Below are 21,397 nucleotides of genomic sequence, written 5' to 3'. Positions count from 1 at the left end.
AATATGAAATAAAAGCATTAATTATCACCAATTAAGGAGTGCTGTCTAAATATTTGTGACACTTACAGTTCTTGAGGTGGAGCTACAGAACACAACCCGGACGTGCACCCACCCTTGCCATTTTATGAAGTGCTGTGGCTTATTTACTTGAAAAGCTTACAGTAAACACAGACCTTTAACATATCCCCAGATAGCTCAAGTTCATCTGGTTAGCTCTGCTTGCGGATGCTGCGGAACCACTGGGAGAGGAAGTTGCTGTGTACCGGTATCTTAACACAGGATCCCTTGCTGTATTGACCAGGGATGCTGTGTAGATGTGAGGTGTGTCATTAGAAGAGGATCTTTGGCTTGTTCCTCCTCAAATGACATCGGGCCTTTATTCAGGTTGGTACGAACTGCAATCTGGTAGGCTGGTAGCGGCTCAGTGCCTGTTTCCTGAAGGATCCCAGATACTGCCGCTAGTTTGGCCAATTCATCCGCCTTGTTACCTAGTGTCAAAGGCTTGTCCCCTTTCTGATGCGCAGGGATTTTTATGATGGCTGCTTCCGCCGTGTGGGCCATGCCCCATTCCCATAGTTCCTTCAGGACCGACAAATGAGCCAGAGGTTTGTTTTGGCTGTCCAAAAATCCTCATCTTTTCCATTTGTCCAGGTGCAGGGTGAGAGAACGAACTACATATGAACTGTCGCTATTTATAGTTAGTTATCCTGGGGGTTGAAGAAGCAAGGCTTCCTTGACCATCTCCAGTTCTGCCCGCTGTGCCGACATGTGACCTGGTAACTTGACAAGACTCTGGGTACCTGTGGTCTCATCCAGCACAGCAAAACCTGTGACAGATTCCATCCATGTAGAATCGAGAGCCATCAACAAAGATAACTGTCTTCTGGATGTCTATCGGTCCTGAAAATTTGTGGCCCGTTATGCACTGGTTGGCCAGTCATGTTCGGTTCAGTAACTGGGACAGAACATACTTGGCTTTGTGGTTCACCTGCAGACTCTGGCTACTGAGATCCATAATCCACCTCCCAAATCTCTGTTGGGACACTCCAGGGAGTGTATCACGGAGCAGGAGGGCCAATGGAGAGTGTGAAATCTGCAAAGTGAGGGGCCTGAAGCCTACAATATGCTCGGTGGTTTTGACGACATAGTGTATGGCTGCCAGTTGTTTGGCACACTTATCGAACCCTTGTTCAACGGGCGAAAGTAACCTGGAGAAGTATCCCAGCGGTCTAGTGTCATACCCCATCTGCTGTAGGAAGACCGCTGAGACTCCGTCCCTGCATGCGCCTGTATGGCTATTTCCCCTTCAGGATGGGGCGTGGCCAGTACAGGGGCAGAGGGGAGGTCCCTTTTCAAAGTATAAAAGGCCTCTTCCTGTGCATCAGACCAACCTTTGATTGAGGGGTCTTCTCCTCGAGTTATTTCATAGAGGGGTTTTGCTTTGGCAGCAAAATCCTCTATGAACTCCCTCATGAAGTTAGCAACTCCCAGGAATTTTCTCAAATCCTGTAGAGTGCCCAGCCTAGGTAACTTTACCATGGCTTCCACTCTGGCTGCCACAATTTCTTTGGCTCCAAAAGAAATTTGGACTCCAAGGAAAGTCACCTCTGTTCTGGTCAAACTTGCCTTGTGGGGACTCAGCTTGAGTCCTGACTTGGCCAGGAGTCCCAATAGCTCTTTTAACAGAACCAAGTGGTGTTCTATGGTTTCTGTGTGTAAGAGCAAGTCGTCCACGTATTTCAGAACACATCCCGGCTGTGAAAATTGGGGTGTATTTGTTAAGGACCCGGAGGTCTATGGTGAGCCTCCATGCATTGGTGTCCTTTTTCTTTACTGGCCAGAGGGCATTGTTGCAATTAGAATTGCCCTCTATGCCCCCCCCCCCCTCCCAGTTTTCAATTTCTGGTTGTCGTCCAAAATTGAATGGGTGGCTTCTGGTGGAAAGGAGTCTTGGCGTTGAGGTGGAGGGTTGGGACCTTGTATGTCTACCTGAACTCCAATCGGTCTGCCACAGATCGGGGTATTCATACACAATAGGCTCAAGGTCTGGATTATGCGAGAGTTATCTACTGTTGGCAATGGTGGTCCCAGACACTGGTGTTGGATGACAAACATCTTGGATTGTCTAGGACCCTTCCATACAATACTATTTGCCAGATCTAGGATCCACCCATTTTGTGTCATTATGTTTCCAATAATGTCATAACCAGGGTAATGCCACACATGGGGATCCTAAGGGTCATGTAACTGGTAATCTTCTTCTATTCTGTGGCCCCCCCCCCCCCCCCCCTTGTTGGTGGTCAAATCCGATTGACACACACTGTAGGGTGTTGGGATGTAAATCAGGTTTGACATTGGTAATGGAAATTTCTGCACCAGTGTAAGAAATTAGGTAAGAAATAAGATTTATTGGAAATATTAACATTAAATAAGATTACAATAACATTGAACAATAAAAATATTCTTACGTATGTTCTAGGGGACGGTCGGCAAAGAGCGCACAAACAAAAGTGTATATTGAAAAAGAAGAAAATATATTCTATACAGAGTCAAATGCGCAACATTAGCATTGATACGACGCAAATAAACCAATTGTAATACCATAAAGACCACAAACAATAAAACGGATATTAACCAACCATAACCTCACATAAATCTTAGGGCCAAAACCACAATTAAATCACAAACGTTCAGAAATTCTTTTTTTCTCTCCCTCCTTCCTAATTTTTATTTATTTTTTTACACTCCTCAAACTCACTCCCCCCCTCTCATTACCAGATATTTTCTACTTCAAAGACCAGTTTTGATCTCTACCAGGAGAACAAAAGGTGTCACATGTTCCCACCCACTGCATATTATGACAGCTCTATTCTCCCACCATTCGCAATTGTGATGAGATCACACTGAATGGGAGAGTCCATCTGCCCTCAGGATGCCTTCGAAACGTAAATGATTGTAAACATTCCGAAAGACATCCTGATTGGGACTAAAGACGGCTTCTCTACAACAATTGACCCCAAGAATATTAATTAAGAAACCTTTTTTCAGCTGCTACATCCATGACATTACCAATCTGATATAGTCCACTGTTTTCATTACACAATAACTAAACCTTTTATATGAACGCAAAAGATATTCTATATGACAATATCGACATTTTATACGACCATCTCTTACACCAGTGTCGAGCATGATTTCAGCATCCTGACTTTTGATTTTGGCTTCTATGTGGGGTCTCCCTGAAGAATCCAGTATGATGGGACATACTGGCGCCAGATCTTTAGGGACCCCTGATCTTCAATCTATTTCTACCAGACTCCCCGTAGGTACCTGTGGCAGTATGTACTTCACTTCTGGGTTCTTGCTATTGACCCTTGGTGTGGATTCTGGGGATTCCACACCCCTTACCGAACGCGCTGGAACATTCACAACAGCCACACGTTTTGGTGTCTGGACCTGTGAATGTCCCAGATTTTTCTTAACATATTCCCCCACTGATAATTAGGTTTCATCTTGAAACAGTTATTGCCCGTTCTCTCAGAATTTGTCCAGTTATTACGTGGCCATTGTGGAAATTCCTATGTGCCCGTATTGTAAACACAGGAAGCTTCGAATGCCTCCTGTCCTTTCCAATGGCGGGGCCGTGGGGTGAACAGCTGAATTAAAGGGAGTCTGTCACCTCCATATGGCCATATACAGTGCTTACATGGCTCTGTAGCACACCTATACAGGATTGTAATGGTACTTTTGCTATTTTCTTTAGACTTGCACCAGCAGGAAAAAGGTTTAATTAATATGCAAATGAGCACTCGCAAGTGCCCAGGGGCATGTAGGTGCCCAGGCTGCTCTGCCTTTTCACTTTACTCCTCCCCCAGCCTCTTCCTTTGCCCGCCCTCCAAGGCCGGACCTATCGATGAGGCAAGAGACTTGGAGGGCGGGCAGGGGCTGGGGAGGAGTAAAGTGAAAAGAAGGCAGAGCACCCTGGGCACTTACACACTGAACGCCGCCCCTGGGCACTTGAGAGTGCTCATTTGCATATGAATTAAACTTCGTTTTTCTTGCTGGTGCAAGTCTAAAGAAAAGAACAAAGGTACTGTTACAATCCTGTATAGGTGTGCTACAGAGCCATGTAAGCACTGTATATGGCCATATGGAGGTGACAGACTCCCTTTAACCTTTTATATGCTGTACCAGTTCATCTTGAGATGTAACGTGTACAGGCGCATGCTCCGTCACTTTCATGGATTTCTTATTGAGCAGTGTATCCTGTCTGCACTGCTCAATCATAGCAGCATCCGTGAGGGATGGCTCCCTAGCTGCACTCAACCGGATTGCAGTGTCAAGGTATGGGAATTTTTCCACAAACATGCGTATCATACCCTGTGGAATTCCGATACCATAACCCTTCTGTACAATGCTTCAAACCGACTACACATAGACAGAGGTTCGTCATGTATAGTGGGTCTGAATTTGGACAGGATATCTGGAGTGACGTCCCAATGACCCGTTGCCAGTCTCATGAGTATGGAGAGACTTTCCTCATCATAAAACTCATGGGTTGCGTCCTCCCCGTTACCTCATACCTTTTTGGTTTAGGTGTGTAGGCAACCATAACTTGAATAACTCCATGCGATATTTGGGAGCCACTGAATACTTGTTACAGTGGCCCTCAAAGATATCACATAAAGTAAACTGATCTACACTGGGATCGTATTTTGGGATCTCTTTGCAAATCCGTAACCGGAAGTTTTATCCTTTCCATACTGGAATGGTTAGGATAAGTCTTCCTGTCTTTCCGGACGCGTTGGCGGATTGGAAGTGGTAAATGGCCAACCACTTTCCTCTCCCCAATTGTTGTCCTGTTGCTATACCTGTTCTCCCTGGGTGTTTGGGTGAAATGTAGCGTTCGTTCCACATGTCCCCTAGTGTCTACTGCGTCGGATGTTTGATCTGTGGGAGACCTTGGCACCGTCGCCGCTGTCTCCCCCTGTGCCGTTCCCGAAACACAAACCTGTATCGTGGGCAACATGCTGTTAGCACCAGGCCATGACAAATTCGAAATGACCTGCTGCAAATCCGCAATGGTTTGCGTTTTTGCAGCCAGGTCCTCTCGAAGTTGAACAATCATGGTATCCATAGATACCGCATTGTTCCTAAACTGATTTATCTCAGTGTACAGTGTGAGCAGTTCCTTGTCGGAGTAGAAACTCTCCTTGTCTGAGAGTCTAGATTCTAACACGCAAATCTCCCTGCCTCTTTCGACCGTACACTGGGACTTCTCTTGTAGTTGTGTTTGTAATGTGTACCTGTTTAATTGCAGTGAAAGTTTGCCGTGTTGGAAACTTCCTCTGCCTTTGTTGTGCTGTTAAGTGTTTTAAGATGTTCTGGCTTCCAAATGATATCCTTAACGGTGTAAACCAATTTGGTTAACATTTAGAGCCTTTTTTTTTTTTTTTAACACACTATTAATGCAGATTTTATCATGAGCGTATGCCTGGCCTAATAGAGTGGACCATAGCAGCTCAGTGGATTTGTAAGTGGTGGGGATGATGGGGTTGTATGTGCTATGTTTGCTGAGGTGTTGCAGTGTGGAGAAGTTCATACTCCCTTTTTGACGAGAGGCCATCTTCTTTGGTGCCGTTGTTTCTTGTACTGTGTTGCTGCGTGGAGGAGGTCCTTCAATATTCGGAACGCCTTCTCCCGACCAGCCAGACGACTTCTGTTCGGCTTCAATGATGATGGTTCTCTCTTCAGTGGTGTAGGTGATGACGTCTCTCCAGTCTTCAGTGGGTGTGTAAGAGAATCAGAAAATATTAATACACAAAAATCAGAAAAGATTTTAGATTCTCTTGCTGTAGAGATTGTTCTGTGTTTGGTTCTGATTGAACAAAACGCTTTACCTGTCCGAACTATCAGGCTATAGACTCTCAGAATCCACTGACCACGTCCCTCCAGCCTGACTAGTTGACGGCGTAAGCGATTTTTCTCACCAAAACCAAACACAGATAGAAATTCCTAGTAGTGGAAAGGAAATATTTAATTATTGAAATTTATGCAAATCTCAATTAATATTCCTAAATAGGCGTGAGTCATCTAGTGATGCCTCCGCCTATTTATACCAATTAAACAATCACTACTGATTTATCTTACTCTACACTGAACTGCCTACGTCTATTGCTGCAGCGCCTCTTACAATAAAAGCCTACACACTGTGATTAAATAAAAAAAGGTATTATTAAAACACTATACGCTATAGTCTAATATCTGCTATATATATAATTAGATATTATATTGTGTGCTGCTATAAATGTATATGTAAACTGTAACACACTAATACAGTGCTAACTACACTAGACACAATCCCACTTCTAATAGTCACCCTCAAAATCTAGCTATACCTAACACTTACTTACACGTTAACAGCCCACCCAACCTGGCTCTAAGCTGTCCCTAAGGGAGTAACTAGGGGTTAATGTACACATCTGCTGCTGGGGTATGCAGGGCAGCCGTGAAGGGGGATCAAGGGGTACCATGGGATCAAGGGTAGATGATGGGATGAGCAGGGGATACCAGGGGAGGTATTACAGGGGTTAACAGGAGAATCCAGTGGAACTGTGCAGGGGTAACCCAGGAAAGGGTTAACACTAGATGCAGAGGAATGAGGGGAATAATATCGTTGGTGGTATAGGGCAGGGGTACAATAAGGGTTAATATGATCGTTGGTGGTATAGGGCAGGGGTATAATGCAAGGGATTGTTGATGGTATAGGGCAGGGGAATAACTAGGTATAGGGCAGGGTAATGCAGGGGATAGTTAGTGGTATAGGGAGGGTTAAGGATACTCATGGGGTGCTCGTTTGTCCAGGGGATGATCCTCTCTGCAGATGGTGGTTAAAAAAAAAAAAAGAACCCTTAGCGTATTTAAGCTCGGCGACGCTCGCTCCCACACCATCAGTGCCGCGGCGCGCTGTAATTACAGTGCCGGAGGTCAGCCACACAGGGGCCCATCCCTATAACACACTATATACGTAGAGATGCATACAGGCATCTCCATGTATACAGATATATCCTACCTGGACGGGCCCATAAAAAGGGCCAATATTTATGTCAGGGCATATATATTTAAATATAACACTTCCCTCAACATAGCATTATGATGATATACCATCTCTAATATAAATCTAGGTTTGAGTTTTACTACTACCACTCTTGCTTCCAAATACGTGCAGTGAAAGCATAGTGGACCACTTGCCAAGCAGAAGACCTAGGCCGATCAAGGAACAACCCCTAACCATGTGGGAAGCTGGGAGAATAGAGCCAAGGCAGGCAAACGGCCGCAGCATAGAAGCCCCGCATTAAAATGAGCTGGGGACAGAAGGAGCAAGATACAATCCAGCGCATGTGCTATGAAGAATTTTTTTGGTGTGGTAATGTAGTAACAATATTAAAGGGAACCTGTCACCTAGAAAATGCATATTAAACCGCCAGCAGTACCTTATTGCAGTCTGTACCATGATTATAAAGGTGTCTGTCTTTTCTGTGCAATGCGGCAAAGGTCTAAAGACTTTTATTCAACAGGCCACGCTATGTAAGCGATAGTCTTGAAGTCAAGGGGGCAGCGGCTTTCTCGCCTGAAGTGACCGCTAATGGAACTCCAGATGCAGCAAACACCGTACTCCATGCATGCAGCAATAGTGCACACACTCTCGAATCCAGAGGGCCGATACAAAGGAAATCGTCCAAGTGGTGAAAGTTATGTCCGGACTGAGGGCGTAGCCTTAGGGGAGGGCGTCATGACGGGGGTTTGGTTTAGGGAGACCCCAGTTAGGTGGGTAGGTGGAGTTTAGAGGGGATAGGAGGAGGAATTGGGAATGTGGGGGATTGGTGGGTTTGAGTGTAAGGGGTGTGGTTAAGGGGTTAAATAGGTTAGCTGAGGGGAGACCAGCCAGCTGAGGCGGAGTAAGGGGTGTGGTTAAGGGGTTAAATAGGTTAGCTGAGGGGAGACCAGCTAGCTGAGGCGGAGTAAGGGGTGTGGTTAAGGGGTTAAATAGGTTAGCTGAGGGGAGACCAGCCAGCTGAGGCGGAGCCTGCGAGGTGGCCGGGCCCGGTCACCTCGTCCTTCATTGACGAGCGGCGAGGGAGATGGACCAGGTGCGGGGGTCTCCAGCCCGGGACCGGTGGCTGTGACCCCCCAGCGTGTGCAGGACGTCGGGAGGAGCGGGGCTGCCGCAGTTGCAGTGGTGTCCGGCGGCAGGCCCCTAGCTTCGGTGGTTACAGTTCCAGGAAGAGGAGGCTCCGCCCACTCGCCTGCAGCCCGGGAAGATGGATGTCCTAACGTCCCTGGCCTGGGCCTGGCCAGGGGACTGGATGAAGAGGCGGTGACGCGGAGGGATGTTCAGCAGGATTCCGGATTGTCGGCTGGTGGGGACACAGCACCCAGGCAGCCAGGTGAGGCCTCTTGGGGACCATTAGCGCAGTTTGTTGGGGGGGCTGGGGGTGTTGGGGGGTCCCCAGTAGATGTTAGCAGGGGTTTGGGGCAACTGTTAGGGGGGCTGGCAGGTTTGCTTGCGGGTTGGGGTATGGGGGGGGCATCTCCGTTACCTGCGTGGGGGGTGTCCGGGCCCTCTGGGGGAGCGAGTGCGGTTGGGGGGGCCAGTTCAGGTGTGGGGTCTGCGGTGGCGTCGGTGCAGACGCAGGCGGGGGGCGCGGTTGAGGACGAGACGGTGCGGATGGACGATAGGGCAAGAGGGGAGGTGTATGTTTGCTTTGAGGGTCCATTGGGGGCGCATTTGAAACAGGAGGTGAGGGAAAAGATTTGGAGGGGGGAGTATGTAGAGATTTTTTCTTTGCTTCCTTTGGACAAATTTAACCTGGATAGGGCGAGACGGGATGAGGGCAAGAAAGAGGAGGAGGAGAAGCGTAGGTACCGCCTAATACCGCGGACGTTTGCAAACTGGCTGCAGGCGTTCGCGATATTGGCGAGCGTGATTGGGGAGAAGGCGCCGGAGTGCTGTTCGGCGTTGTTTTGTTATTTGGATGCAGTGGGCGAGGCGTATAGGGTGTATGGGGGGATAGCGTGGCTGCGGTACGACGAACAGTTTCGGCAGCGGAAGGCGGTGCGGCCCGAAATTAAGTGGGATCACAAGGATATAGCCTTGTGGTTGAAGGTTACCGCGCCGGTGAGACAGGGCCAGTCCTTTCGGGGGGAGGCAGGAGGCGGTGGGCAGCCCAATGTTGCGGCAGCTTCAGCAAAGGGGCTTTGTTTCGCATTTAATGACGGAACATGTAAGTTTGGAGCAAAGTGTAAATTTAAACACGAGTGCTCGGTGTGCGGAGGTTCACACGGTGCGGCGCGGTGCTTTAGGGGTAACAGACAGAGGGGGGGGGGATTTCAATAGCAAAGGGGGAGACGCCGGTGCGTCTGGGAAGGATGGGCCCGTTCCTAGACAGATATCCGGATAGGGAGGCGGCAGTTTTATTGCGGGAAGGTTTTTCAGTTGGGTTTCGGATCCCGTTTGTTCAAGGGGAAGCGGTTTTGGTTAGGAAAAATCTGAGGTCAGCGTTGGAGCATCCGGAGGTGGTGGCCGAGAAACTTAGGAAGGAGGTCAGTCTAGGCAGGATGGCGGGCCCCTTTTCGGCCCCGCCGTTGCCGAATTTAAGGGTGTCACCATTGGGGGTGGTTCCGAAGAAGGAGATGAATAAGTTTCGGCTTATTCATCATCTGTCTTTTCCAAAGGGCTCGTCGGTCAATGACGGTATAGACCCCGCCTTGTGTTCGGTGGTTTATACCTCATTTGATGCGGCAGTGCAGTGGGTTAAGAAGTTGGGGAGGGGGGCGCTATTAGCAAAGACTGACATCGAGGCTGCGTTCAGGTTGCTGCCGGTTCACCCAGATTGTTTACACTTGTTGGGGTGTTTTTGGGGGGGGGAGTTTTTTGTGGATAGGTGTTTGCCTATGGGCTGTTCCCTGTCCTGTGCATATTTTGAGGCGTTTAGTTCATTTTTGGAATGGGCGGTGGTGGATTAGTCGGGTTGTGAGTCTATTATTCATTACCTGGACGATTTTTTATGCATTGGTCCGGCGGGTTCCAGGGTGTGCGCCTTGTTGTTGCGAACCTTGGAGTCGTTGTTTGGGGTTTTCGGGGTACCGTTAGCCACGGAGAAGACGGTTGGGCCGGTCACGGAATTGAGTTTTTTAGGGATAGTGATTGACACGGATAAGATGGAATGTAGGTTGCCCCTAGATAAGTTAGGGAATTTGAAGGGGGAGGTTGCGAGGGCGTGTCGTTTGAAAAAGCTACAGTTGCGGGAGCTTCAGTCGCTGCTCGGTAAACTCAATTTTGCGTGCCGAATTATGCCTATGGGGAGGGTGTTCTGCAGGAGGTTGGCTATGGCAACCGCGGGTGTGGTCTCACCGCATCACTATGTGCGTTTAGGGAGGGAGTTGAGAGCGGACTTGAGAGTGTGGGCTTCCTTTTTGGAATGTTATAACGGTCGCTCTCTATTTATGGGTGATGTGGTGAATTCGTTTGATTTTGAGTTGTTTTCAGATGCAGCAGGGAGCGAGGGTTTTGGGGTCTATTGCCAGGGGCAGTGGTGTGCGGGGCGGTGGCCGGACAGCTGGGTGGAAAGAGGTTGGGTGAAGAACGTGGCCTTGCTAGAACTGTTTCCTATTGTGGCGGCGGTGGTGTTATGGGGGGAAATTTTTCAGGATAGGAAGGTGCGGTTTCACTGTGATAACTTGGGGGTGGTGCAGGCGATAAATGGGTTGTCAGCTTCGTCGGTGTTGGTGGTGCGGTTGTTGCAACGGTTGGTATTGGAGTGTCTGTTGATCAATGCGTGGGTGGTGGCGGTTCATGTGCCTGGAGTGGATAATGGCATAGCTGACGCTCTTTCTCGTTCACAGTGGGACCGTTTCCGGCAGTTGGCTCCAGGCGCGGAAGAGTTTGGGAGGGAATGCCCGAGTTGTCTTTGGGAGGTACTGGAAGAACGGTAGCAAGTCTCATTCAGGCATCGCTTGCGCCTAGGACGTGGGAGTTGTATCGGAAATCGTGGCGGTACTGGGAGGATTGGTGCAGTAAGTTGGGGGTTGGGGAGGAGGAGCTGGAGGTCCCGATGCTGTTGTTTGTGGGTCACTGTAGAGAGGCAGGTTGGTCCGTGGCAAGGATGAATAGTTGCATGGCTGGTTTGGCGTTCGGGTTTAAATGTAGACACCGGCCAGATGTGACTAAGTCATTCTTGGTCATGCGGGCGCTGAAGGGGTGGCGCAGGGCAGGTGCGGGGGGTGATAACAGGAGACCGGTGTCCTTCGGGTTGTTGTTGAGACTGGGGGAGCAGCTGGGAGTGGTGTGTAGTTCGGACTCAGAGGTCCGGTTGTTCAGTTTGGCCTTTTCATTTGCGTTTTTTGGGGCGTTACGGGTGGGGGAGTTGGTCAGTCCGTCGGTACGTAAGGCTGGGGGGTTACAGAAGGCAGACGTGGAGTTATTCCAAGACAGGCTGGAGTTTGTTATTCGTCGGTCTAAGACGGATGTTGAAGGCCGGGGGCGGAGAGTGGTGTTTGGTGTCCCGGATTGCGCCATGTGCCCGGTTAGGAGTTTACGTGACTACTGGGGTGACAGGATGAGCGGGATGTTGCCATTGTTAGTGCATAGGGATGATTCCTTTTTGTCGCGTTTTCAGTTTGCGGCGGTTTTTTCGAAATGTTTGGTTCGGTTGGGTTTGGGGCCTGAGGGGTACTCTAGTCATTCTTTTAGAATTGGGGCGGCAACGGAAGCAGCAAGGTGGGGGTTGGGAGACGAGATTATTAAGAGGATTGGGCGGTGGGAATCTATGCGGTTTAGATCGTACATTCGCTTGCACAGTTTATAGGGGAGCGGCCGGGGGGCGGGGAGGGGTAGGAAGTTGGAGTATAAGCAATGTCTTTACGGTTTGCTTTGGGTTTGTTGTTTTCTTTTTTCCTTTTCTTTTTCGTTACAGATGCAGTGCCGGCCCTAGTTTGGATCCTCGGGCATTCTTATGTCTTTTGGGGGGCTGTCCGGGCAGCGGTTCGGCCGGATGGTCAGCAGTTGGGGCTCCCGAGGTCTGTGGCAGTGGTGAGATGGATAGGGCGGCGGGGTATGGTCTGGGCGGGGGTGTTGCCTGAGTTTCACAGGTTTGTGAGGCAGGATAGGGCACCCGAGGTGTTAGTTCTGCATGTGGGCGGTAATGACCTGGTGGCGCGGCCGTTCCGCGAGTTGCTGCAGGGGATTAAATTTGATTTGCTGCGGATATGGGCTATGTTCCCGCGGATGGTGACAGTATGGTCAGATATTGTGCCTAGGATGGTTTGGAGGGATGCGCGTTCTGTGGTGGGGGTGAATAGGGCCCGTATTAAGGTGAATAGAGCGATGGGCAGGTTCATGGCCAGGAATGGAGCGGTGGCAGTGAGGCATATGGAACTGGAGAAGGGTGTAGGGGGGTTTTGGCGGGCGGACGGTGTACATTTAAATGCGGTTGGCTTGGACATGTGGTGCTTGGCAATCCAGGAGGGGATTGAAATAGCCTTGCGTTTGTGGAGGGACGCGCAGACTTAAGGTGGTCAAGTCGGCGCGTCAGTGGCGGGGGGAGGTCCTTGAAGTTGGTCACATTCACAGAGGAGGATGCTGGGAGGGCTCCATGGTTGGGGCTGGACTCCCAGTGGTGACTGATTTAAAAGGGGCCATTCAGTGGTGCTTCTGAGCTGGTGGGCAACGGCTGGAGGCAAGATGGCTTACCCGGTGGGGTATTTGCAGTTGTTTGGAGGCTTCAAGGACCTCCTCTCGGGGGGGGGGGAGAATTGTTATTTATTATATATGTTATGTTTATATGTTAATAAAAGACGGCTGCTGTGGCCGATTTATTCCAAGCCTGGTGTCCGTCTATCATTTGGGGCATGTTAGTGAGGAGGTCTGGGTGGAGGTAGTTTATGGGGGGTTTGGGGGGAAGTATTGGCGTAGTTAGGGGTCGGACGGCAGATAACCAATACCACCGTCAAGTTATGTCCGGACTGAGGGCGTAGCCTTAGGGGAGGGCGTCATGACGGGGGTTTGGTTTAGGGAGACCCCAGTTAGGTGGGTAGGTGGAGTTTAGAGGGGATAGGAGGAGGAATTGGGAATGTGGGGGATTGGTGGGTTTGAGTGTAAGGGGTGTGGTTAAGGGGTTAAATAGGTTAGCTGAGGGGAGACCAGGGGCCATTTTGGAGGATCTTAGAGCGAGCTCCCGCCCACCCTCCCTTTGTTTAGGGTTTTGGGGGTTGGAGCTTAGGGGGTAATAGGCAGGTGGGGTGGTTTAGGTGTCACGGTGGCTGTGGCGGGGGGAGGTCCTTGAAGTTGGTCACATTCACAGAGGAGGATGCTGGGAGGGCTCCATGGTTGGGGCTGGACTGCCAGTGGTGACGGATTTAAAAGGGGCCATTCAGTGGTGCTTCTGAGCTGGTGGGCAACGGCTGGAGGCAAGATGGCTTACCCGGTGGGGTATTTGCAGTTGTTTGGAGGCTTCAAGGACCTCCTCTCGGGGGGGAGAATTGTTATTTATTATATATGTTATGTTTATATGTTAATAAAAGACGGCTGCTGTGGCCGATTTATTCCAAGCCTGGTGTCCGTCTATCATTTGGGGCATGTTAGTGAGGAGGTCTGGGTGGAGGTAGTTTATGGGGGGTTTGGGGGGAAGTATTGGCGTAGAGTTAGGGGTCGGACGGCAGATAACCAATACCACCGTCATGATAGATTCTTAACCCAACAAATCCACCAAAAACGAGCTAAAAGCTTCAAAGTATGCACATGACAAGGAACAGCCCATAGGCAAACGCTGATCCACAAAAAATCTCCCATCCCAAAAACACCCTAATAGATGCAAACAATCCCGATGTACTAGCAATAACCTAAACGCCGCCTCGATGTCTGTCTTCGCTAGCAGCACCCCTCTCCCAAACGTCTTAACCCACTCAACTGCCGCATCAAATGAGGTATAGACCACGGAACACAAGGCCGGATCAATACAATCATTGACGACGATCCCTTTGGGAAATAAAGGTGGTGAATAACCCAAAACGTATTCAACTCGTTCTTCGGAACCACCCCCAGTGGAGACGCCCTGCAAATTTTCAATTGGTTGATCCAAAAAACTGACCCGCCATCCTACCTAACATGACCTCTTTTTTTTAAAAAATTTTTTACGTTTTTCTGCCACTACCTCGGAATGCTCCCTAGCCAACCTCAAATTCCTTCTCAACACTGCATCTCTTTGAACAAATGGAATTCTAAAACCCGTCGAGAACCTGTAACAAAAACACCACCTCATCTGGGTATCTATCTAGGAATCATTCCATCCTTTCCAGACGGACAGACGTCTCCCCCTTTGCTATTACTATTCCCCCCCGCCTTTTTTTTTTTTTTTGTCTATTTCCCCTAAAGCACCGCGCCGCTCCATGAGATCCCCCACAGACGGAGCATTCGTGCTTGAATTTGCACTTGGCTCCAAATTTACAGTTCCCATCAATAAATGAGAAGCACAGGCCCTTCGCGGACACGGCGGCGACACTGGATTGACCTCTAGTTCATGATTTCCCCCCCCCCCCCCCCCCCGAAGGCCCTTCTCCTCCCCATGAGACAGGACATGGGACCGGTCCACTTCTGCTCACAGAGTGGGGAGGAGGTAAACTGGAATGAACTATTCCAGTCTAGCAATACTAAACTGGCTAAGGTCCTGCTACATACTGCTGCCACCTGCTGGTGTACATAGAAATTACAGCATAATACATGAAACAGGCCTAGAAAATACATAAAATGACAATATAATTACACTTAACATGTGGTAGCAGGGAAAGAGAGTTTGGTAACATAACTCCGGGATGTTACAGATGCTGTGCTCCTTCCTGACCGCTGATCTATAGCACTCGGTACATTAGATCAGCAGTCAGGAAGGAGCACACGGCATCATAGATCAATATGATGCTGTGAGTTGACATCAGAGGAGCAGAGTTCAGTCTGGGAAATACAGTTGTCAAACTGGCGTAAGGGTACGGTCAAGTTTCCTAATACAGCTTTGGAAGCCAAAACCAGGAGTGGATCATAAAAGGAGAGAAAGTACAAAGGACAGATGAGACTTCACTCCTGGTGTTGGCTTCCAAAACTGCATCAAAAACCCTGGTCGCATCCCAATGACACCTGGTGAGCTCTAAGTCGGTAGGCTTCCACTGCGTTCTTTCCTCATCTAATATGTTCTTGCAATGTCCCCGTTACTCAGGTTATTGATGCTCTGGCAGCAGCTATTTCTGAAACTGAAGGATGTCGTTTATTAGATGTGGACCCTGGAGCATCCACCAACAGAACAGTATACACTTTTGTGGGCACCCCTAAGGCAGTGGTTGAAGGGGCACTGAATGCGGCACGTGTGGCTTTTAAGATGATTGATATGAGTAAACACAAAGGTAGGTAATGCTTTGTCTCTCATAATGCCCCTTATAACCGTGATCCCATAACATTGCCAGCGACACGGTCATGAGTTGGCAACACCAAGCTGCATTTCCTAACCCTAGAAATGTATTGGTGATGCATTGATCTTAGGCTACGTTCACATCTGTTAGTCCTTTCCATTGAAGCGCTGGATCCAGCACATAACTAAAACGAGCAGAGCTAAGTGGATCCCTTTGACTATAATGGGGGTCCATTTGGTTTCCATTTGGGTGTCCCTGGTTTAGAGGAAAGAAGGTTTCTACACAAACATAGAAGAGGATTCTTTAAGGTAAGAGCAGTGAGACTCTGGAACTGTCTGCCTGAGGAGGTGGTGATGGTGAGTACAATAAAGGAATTCAAGAGGGGCCTGGATGTATTTCTGGAGCGTAATAATATTACAGGCTATAGCTACTAGAGAGGGGTCGTTGATCCAGGGAGTTATTCTGATTGGAGTAGTAAAATATTTTCCCCTTTTAAAATTAGGAAAATTGGCGTGTGTGTGTATCTGCAAAACACTGGTATCGGCTGTGCGCTCCGCATTTTGCGGAACAGAACCTCTTGCCCAAAATGGAACAGTCCTATCTTTGAACATTAATGCGGACAAGAATACAACCTGTCTTATATTTTTGCAGATGGAATGGGCATACGGATGTGAACAGCACACAGTGTGCTGTTTGCATCTTCTGCGGTCCCATTGAACTGAATGGATCCGCATCTGACCTGCAAAAAATGCGGATCGGATGCATGCGGACCAAATATACGTTTGTGTGCATGAGCCCTTACAAATTGTTACCATGTTCTACAAATCCGCAGATTTGCAGTACTTCATGGTTCAATGTAGAATTTCACACTGGACCCTTTAATCAGATGTGTTATCATTGATCTCCAGGGGAGCACCCTCGCATGGGGGCTCTGGATGTGTGCCCCTTTATCCCTGTCCGGAATGTGACCATGGCTGAATGTGTTTCCTGCGCGAATACTTTTGCAGAAAAACTGTCTCATGAACTGCACATCCCAGGTGAGAAATGCATATTTTATAGTCTTCAAAGAAATCAAGGCTAATGCTTCTAAAGCCCTGTGGTTCATGCTCAGAGATATGTTATTGTCATCATTAGTCGTATAGCAGTATCCTCAGCTTTATACAGGTAAAACGTGCATCTGACAAAGGGCTCTGTACAGCACTGAAGCGTGTTCATATTATAAACTAGATGTATCATTAAAGAGAATCCTGCCCATGTGAGCCTACAATCTGTAGGATACAGGGGTAGAGAAAAGGTGGGAAAATAATGAAACTTCAGCCATGGTGGGAACCATATAAAAAAACAGGAGTTGAGGATAATCACTAGCCCAAAAAAAGATGAGTTGACATGAGTCCCAGGGTGGTAATGGTATAAATTGAAGAGCTGGAGATAAACCAGAGAAACCCTGGACATGAGCCTGTAAGAGTTACTTATGTAGTTCCCCTTTAAGAGTGATCACAGAATGTAGGGATTCATTTACGAATAGATATACGCCACTTTTTGGCATCTCTCTGTCGCAGATTGCGGTACAGAGGTTATTTGTGCCTCAATTTAACTTTTTCCCTTTTCTGCCACTCGCGCCAGGCCTAAAAAAAAAAGTGGGCCGGGAGGCCTGTCTCGTGTATCAATTTCTATGCCTGTTTTAGGAGTAGAAAATTATCTAAATCTGCACCAGCAAGGGAGCTGGCGTAGATTTAGGCAAGTGCAAAGTCCGCCTAGGTTGTGTAGATGCCAGAAGGACGAAGACTGGCGTCTAAATCACCTGTGTTCATAAATGTCCCCCATAGTCTTTAGGGATCACTATATTATCCAGGAATGCACCTGTATTTAGCGTATTTCTGGCGCAGATTGCGGCACAACAGTTAGCTGCACTGCAATCTGACTTTACCTGCTCATGCCAGGTCTATAAAAGTGGGCATGGTGTGGAAGGGGATGAGCAGGCAGGCCCGTCTCATTCAGCCTTTTCTACACCTGTTTTATGGCTTAGAAAATGGTCTAAATATAAGTCTAAGCAGGTCATTTATTCTGAAATACACTTAATATAGGTATTTCAGGCACAGATTAACCCTTGTGCAGCAGTCTGCGACTTCTTCCCACTAGCGCATGGTGTGGGCAGGGAAGGGGACGGGTCAGCAGTTTTCGGCCAGCTACTCCTCTTTCGTTGTCTAACTTCTTGAACTGCCAATCCTACTACTCCTTTTTTTTTTTCCTTTTTCTCTAGTGTATCTTTATGCAGAGGCTGCACACACTGAAAGTCGAAGGGCTCTGCCCTCTGTGCGAGCTGGAGAATACGAAGCTCTTCCCACTAAGGTAGAACTAGACTCTGTAGTTACACCTAATACATTTTGCACATGCGTGCTGCCAGTCACTCCCATAGTTTGAATGGGCAGCAGCACATAGACTTGACTTCTGTTCCAGTCAAACTCCTTCTTGCCTCAGTCATGCAGCCGTGGTGGGATATAGATTGACCAAGCTGACTGCATGCCATTAATACGTTAAAAGGGTATTCTAGTTTTGGCACTGAAATGTAATGCTATAACGGACAGGAACATGTTTTGAACTCTATTACCCAGCAGTATAATTTTGAGCTCTATTTTCAGTAAAATTTTTATACCTTTTTTAAAAGGGGTATTCCAGGAGCTTTTACTTTTGATGGTCTAGCCTCAGGATAGGGCCCAGTAATGGCTAACCTCCATCTGTTGTGACACTACGACTCCCAGCATGCTCCTTTCATTACTATGGAGTTCTGAGAACAGCCACATCTTGGGAGTTGTAGCTTTACCACAGCTGGAGTGCCAGAGGTTAGCCATCACAGGGATAGGGCATTCATGTGTGATCAGCTGGGGTTCAACAGTCTTCACCCCCATGACCAGCTGTTCTGCAGTAGCTCAGGTCCTGGAACTACACAGATCTGAACTACTCTGCAGTGGATGCTGCTGCAGAGGACGCCCTCTCCCCAGGGCCCTTTTAAGAGAGATTAGTACTTGTTTTTAGGACGCCAGTTGCAATGAAGCAACAAGGGCACAGGGCCCCTTCTAGTGATACTGTGGATGGTACCCAGGTGTAGGAATGCCAGAGTGGTGTAGAGTGGCCTAAATGTCCCTTATGGTTGGTGCACATGTCACAGTGCTCCTACATGGATACGCTGGACCCCAGGCTTTGGCCCATGAAGGAATAAAAGGGGGGGTAGTTGAATTAGGGGGTGAATAATAAATTGAGTCCAGACCTTGTGATAAAGTTCAATAACAGCATTACTTGAATAAACATTTCTCCAACAGTTTCAGGCTTTGTCTTGGTTCCCAGCAGGCTTTAGCATTAACTATGGCAGGCGAACAAACTCAACTCTGCTACATCTGGTGCTCTATGGCTCTGCTGTGTTGAGAGGCTGTAGTCTGACTCTAGATTTGTCCTGGGAAAACTCCTCCTGGCTTCAGAGGCTCCAAGCTGTGGCCTCCACATCTAGCAGAGCTTAGGGTGCTCTAGCTGGCTTGAGCAGCACCTGCTGCACACCTAACCCCTAGTAGGTGGGTAAGCTAGACTGACCTCTAAGACCCCCCCCCCCCTTTAGAGGGAGAGTTGGAATGGAAAGAAGGGTTCCATTCTCTGTAACTGTAGCTCTGCCATGCTTGCTGCCACCTTCTGGTGAACCAGGTAAGTAGCATGAACAATAACAGTTACAAGAAATAGGTATGCACATTGTGAAGGACTTGGAATAAATACACAGATGACATGATATTGGCCTATTAGAGATAGTAGCGGGGTGCAAAAGTGGTAATGCCACTCTGGGGCATTACACTGCTCCCATTCACGCTCCATCCACTTTAATAATTTGCAGGCACAGGTGCATGGCTCATTTTTACGAGACACCCTGTTACATACTGTACCTGTGATCAGTTCCACTCTGGAGATTTCGCTACATGAGCAGGACTTTTATCCATATAAAGATGAAACTTGCCACTGAATGTCTGAAAGCGGAGGAAGTGAGAATCATGTGGAATCGATGTAGAAAGTCTATTGGAAAACTGTATTCTTTATACATAGATTTAAAGGGTTTGTCCGCAAAAAATATTCTGTCTTCAAACCGGCACCTGGGCTTCACATCATTATGCTAGGAGGAGACCTCCGCCTAGCAGGGAGCCTGGTGACATCACCGGCACAAATGGATGGTGTATAGCGCTGTTCTGGGCGATTTTAGAGGTGGGTACTATTGATACCACCCTTCTCAGCATTATATACCACCCATTTGTGGCAGTGATGTCACCAGTGAAGTCTCTGCCTAGCATTTAGCTGTGAAGCCTGAAACGTCACTGGCTAACAACAAACAGGCCTTGGCCTTTTGCAATGTAGTGTAAGGCCTCTTTCAGACGGGCGTTGCAGGAACATGCGCGATTTTTCCGCGCGAGTGCAAAACATTGAAATGTGTTTTGCACGCGCGTGAGAAAAATCGGCATGTTTGGTACCTGAACTTCTTCACAGAAGTTCGGGCTTGGGATCGGTGTTCTGTAGATTGTATTATTTTCCCTTATAACCATGTTATAAGGGAAAATAATAGCATTCTGAATACAGAATGCATAGTAAAATAGCGCTGGAGGGGTAAAAAATAAAACATTTTTTAACTCCCCTTAATCTACTTGCTCGCACAGCCCGGCTTCTCTTCTGTCTTCTTTTTTGCTGTGTGCAGGAAAAGGACCTGTGGTGACGTCACTCCGGTCATCACATGATCGATCACCATGGTAAAAGATCATGTGACGGACCATGTGATGACCGGAGTGACGTCACCACAGTTTTTTTTTTTATTTTTTTTTTTCCTGCACACAGCAAAAAAGAAGACAGAAGAGAAGCCGGGCTGCGCAATCGAGTGGATTAAGGTGAGTTAAATTATAATTTTTTTAAACCCCTCCAGCGCTATTGTACTATGCATTCTGTATTCAGAATGCTATTATTTTCCCTTTTATAACCATGTTTTAAGGGAAAATAATAATGATCGGGTCTCCATCCCGATCGTCTCCTAGAAACCGTGCGTGAAAATCGCACCGCATCCGCACTTGCTTGCAATTTTCACGCAACCCCATTCACTTCTATATTCTGCGTTTTTCACGCAACGCAGGCCCCATAGAACATGCTGCGAATTTCGCGCAACGCACAAGTGCTGCGTGAAAATCGCTGCTCGTGTGCACAGCCCCATAGAAATGAATGGGTCAGGATTCAGTGTGGGTGCAATGCGTTCAACTCGCGCATCGCATCCGCGCGGAATACTCGCCGGTGGCCTAAGGCAAGGGGAGCATCTGAGCAAGGAAATGCTCCAATGCTCAACTCCACTCGTACATTGTAAGGGTCCATTCACACGTCTGCAACTGTTTTGTGGTCTGCAAATTGAGAATCCGCAAAACGCTGACACCAGCCATGTGTGTTCAGCATTTTGCGGACTGCTCATAGTTAGCACTATAATAGAAATGCATTTTCTTGTCCGTGGCTGCGGACAAGAATTGGACGTTCTATTGAAAATAAATGGGTTTGCACCTGTTCCGCAAAATTGCGGAACGGATGCGGATCCATTTAGCGGACATGTGAATGAACCCTAATGGAGTCAAGGGGAGCTTGTATCTGGGTTCAGCCCTGAACTCTGACAACCCTTTTAAGGCGGTGTTCATTTCTTTTATATTGATGCCCTCAAGATGGGCATTAAAACGATTGGTGGGGGTCACTCATATGCACCGCCTCCAATTGGCTATCCAGAAGCATCTTCGTAACTAAAAAATAGTTGCCGGAACTACACAGCTCCTTCCATTTTAAAGGGCCACTACACAAAGCTGATCAGTGGGGTGCAGGGTGTTGGGCCCCTGTGGATTATATATAGATGGCCTACCCTGAGAATAATAGTGAAGGCAATGTACATTGCTAACAT

General features: G+C 48.1%; 1 protein-coding gene across 1 annotated transcript in view; it reads left to right on the top strand.

Moving 5' to 3' along the window:
- FTCD (formimidoyltransferase cyclodeaminase) overlaps positions 1-21,397 on the top strand; it is a 70,810-nt gene that overhangs the window by 16,467 nt on the left and 32,946 nt on the right. The window contains exons 2-4 of the mRNA XM_044305025.1: positions 15,264-15,447; positions 16,362-16,490; positions 17,714-17,802. Coding sequence (XP_044160960.1) covers positions 15,264-15,447; positions 16,362-16,490; positions 17,714-17,802 — 402 coding nt within the window. The remainder of the gene's footprint in view (positions 1-15,263; positions 15,448-16,361; positions 16,491-17,713; positions 17,803-21,397) is intronic.

The sequence above is a fragment of the Bufo gargarizans genome, chromosome 8, assembly GCF_014858855.1.
Source record: "Bufo gargarizans isolate SCDJY-AF-19 chromosome 8, ASM1485885v1, whole genome shotgun sequence".
In the NCBI taxonomy this organism is placed as follows: domain Eukaryota; kingdom Metazoa; phylum Chordata; class Amphibia; order Anura; family Bufonidae; genus Bufo; species Bufo gargarizans.
Note: the sequence above shows the minus strand (reverse complement) of the source record. Positions and strands in the feature narration are given on the sequence as shown.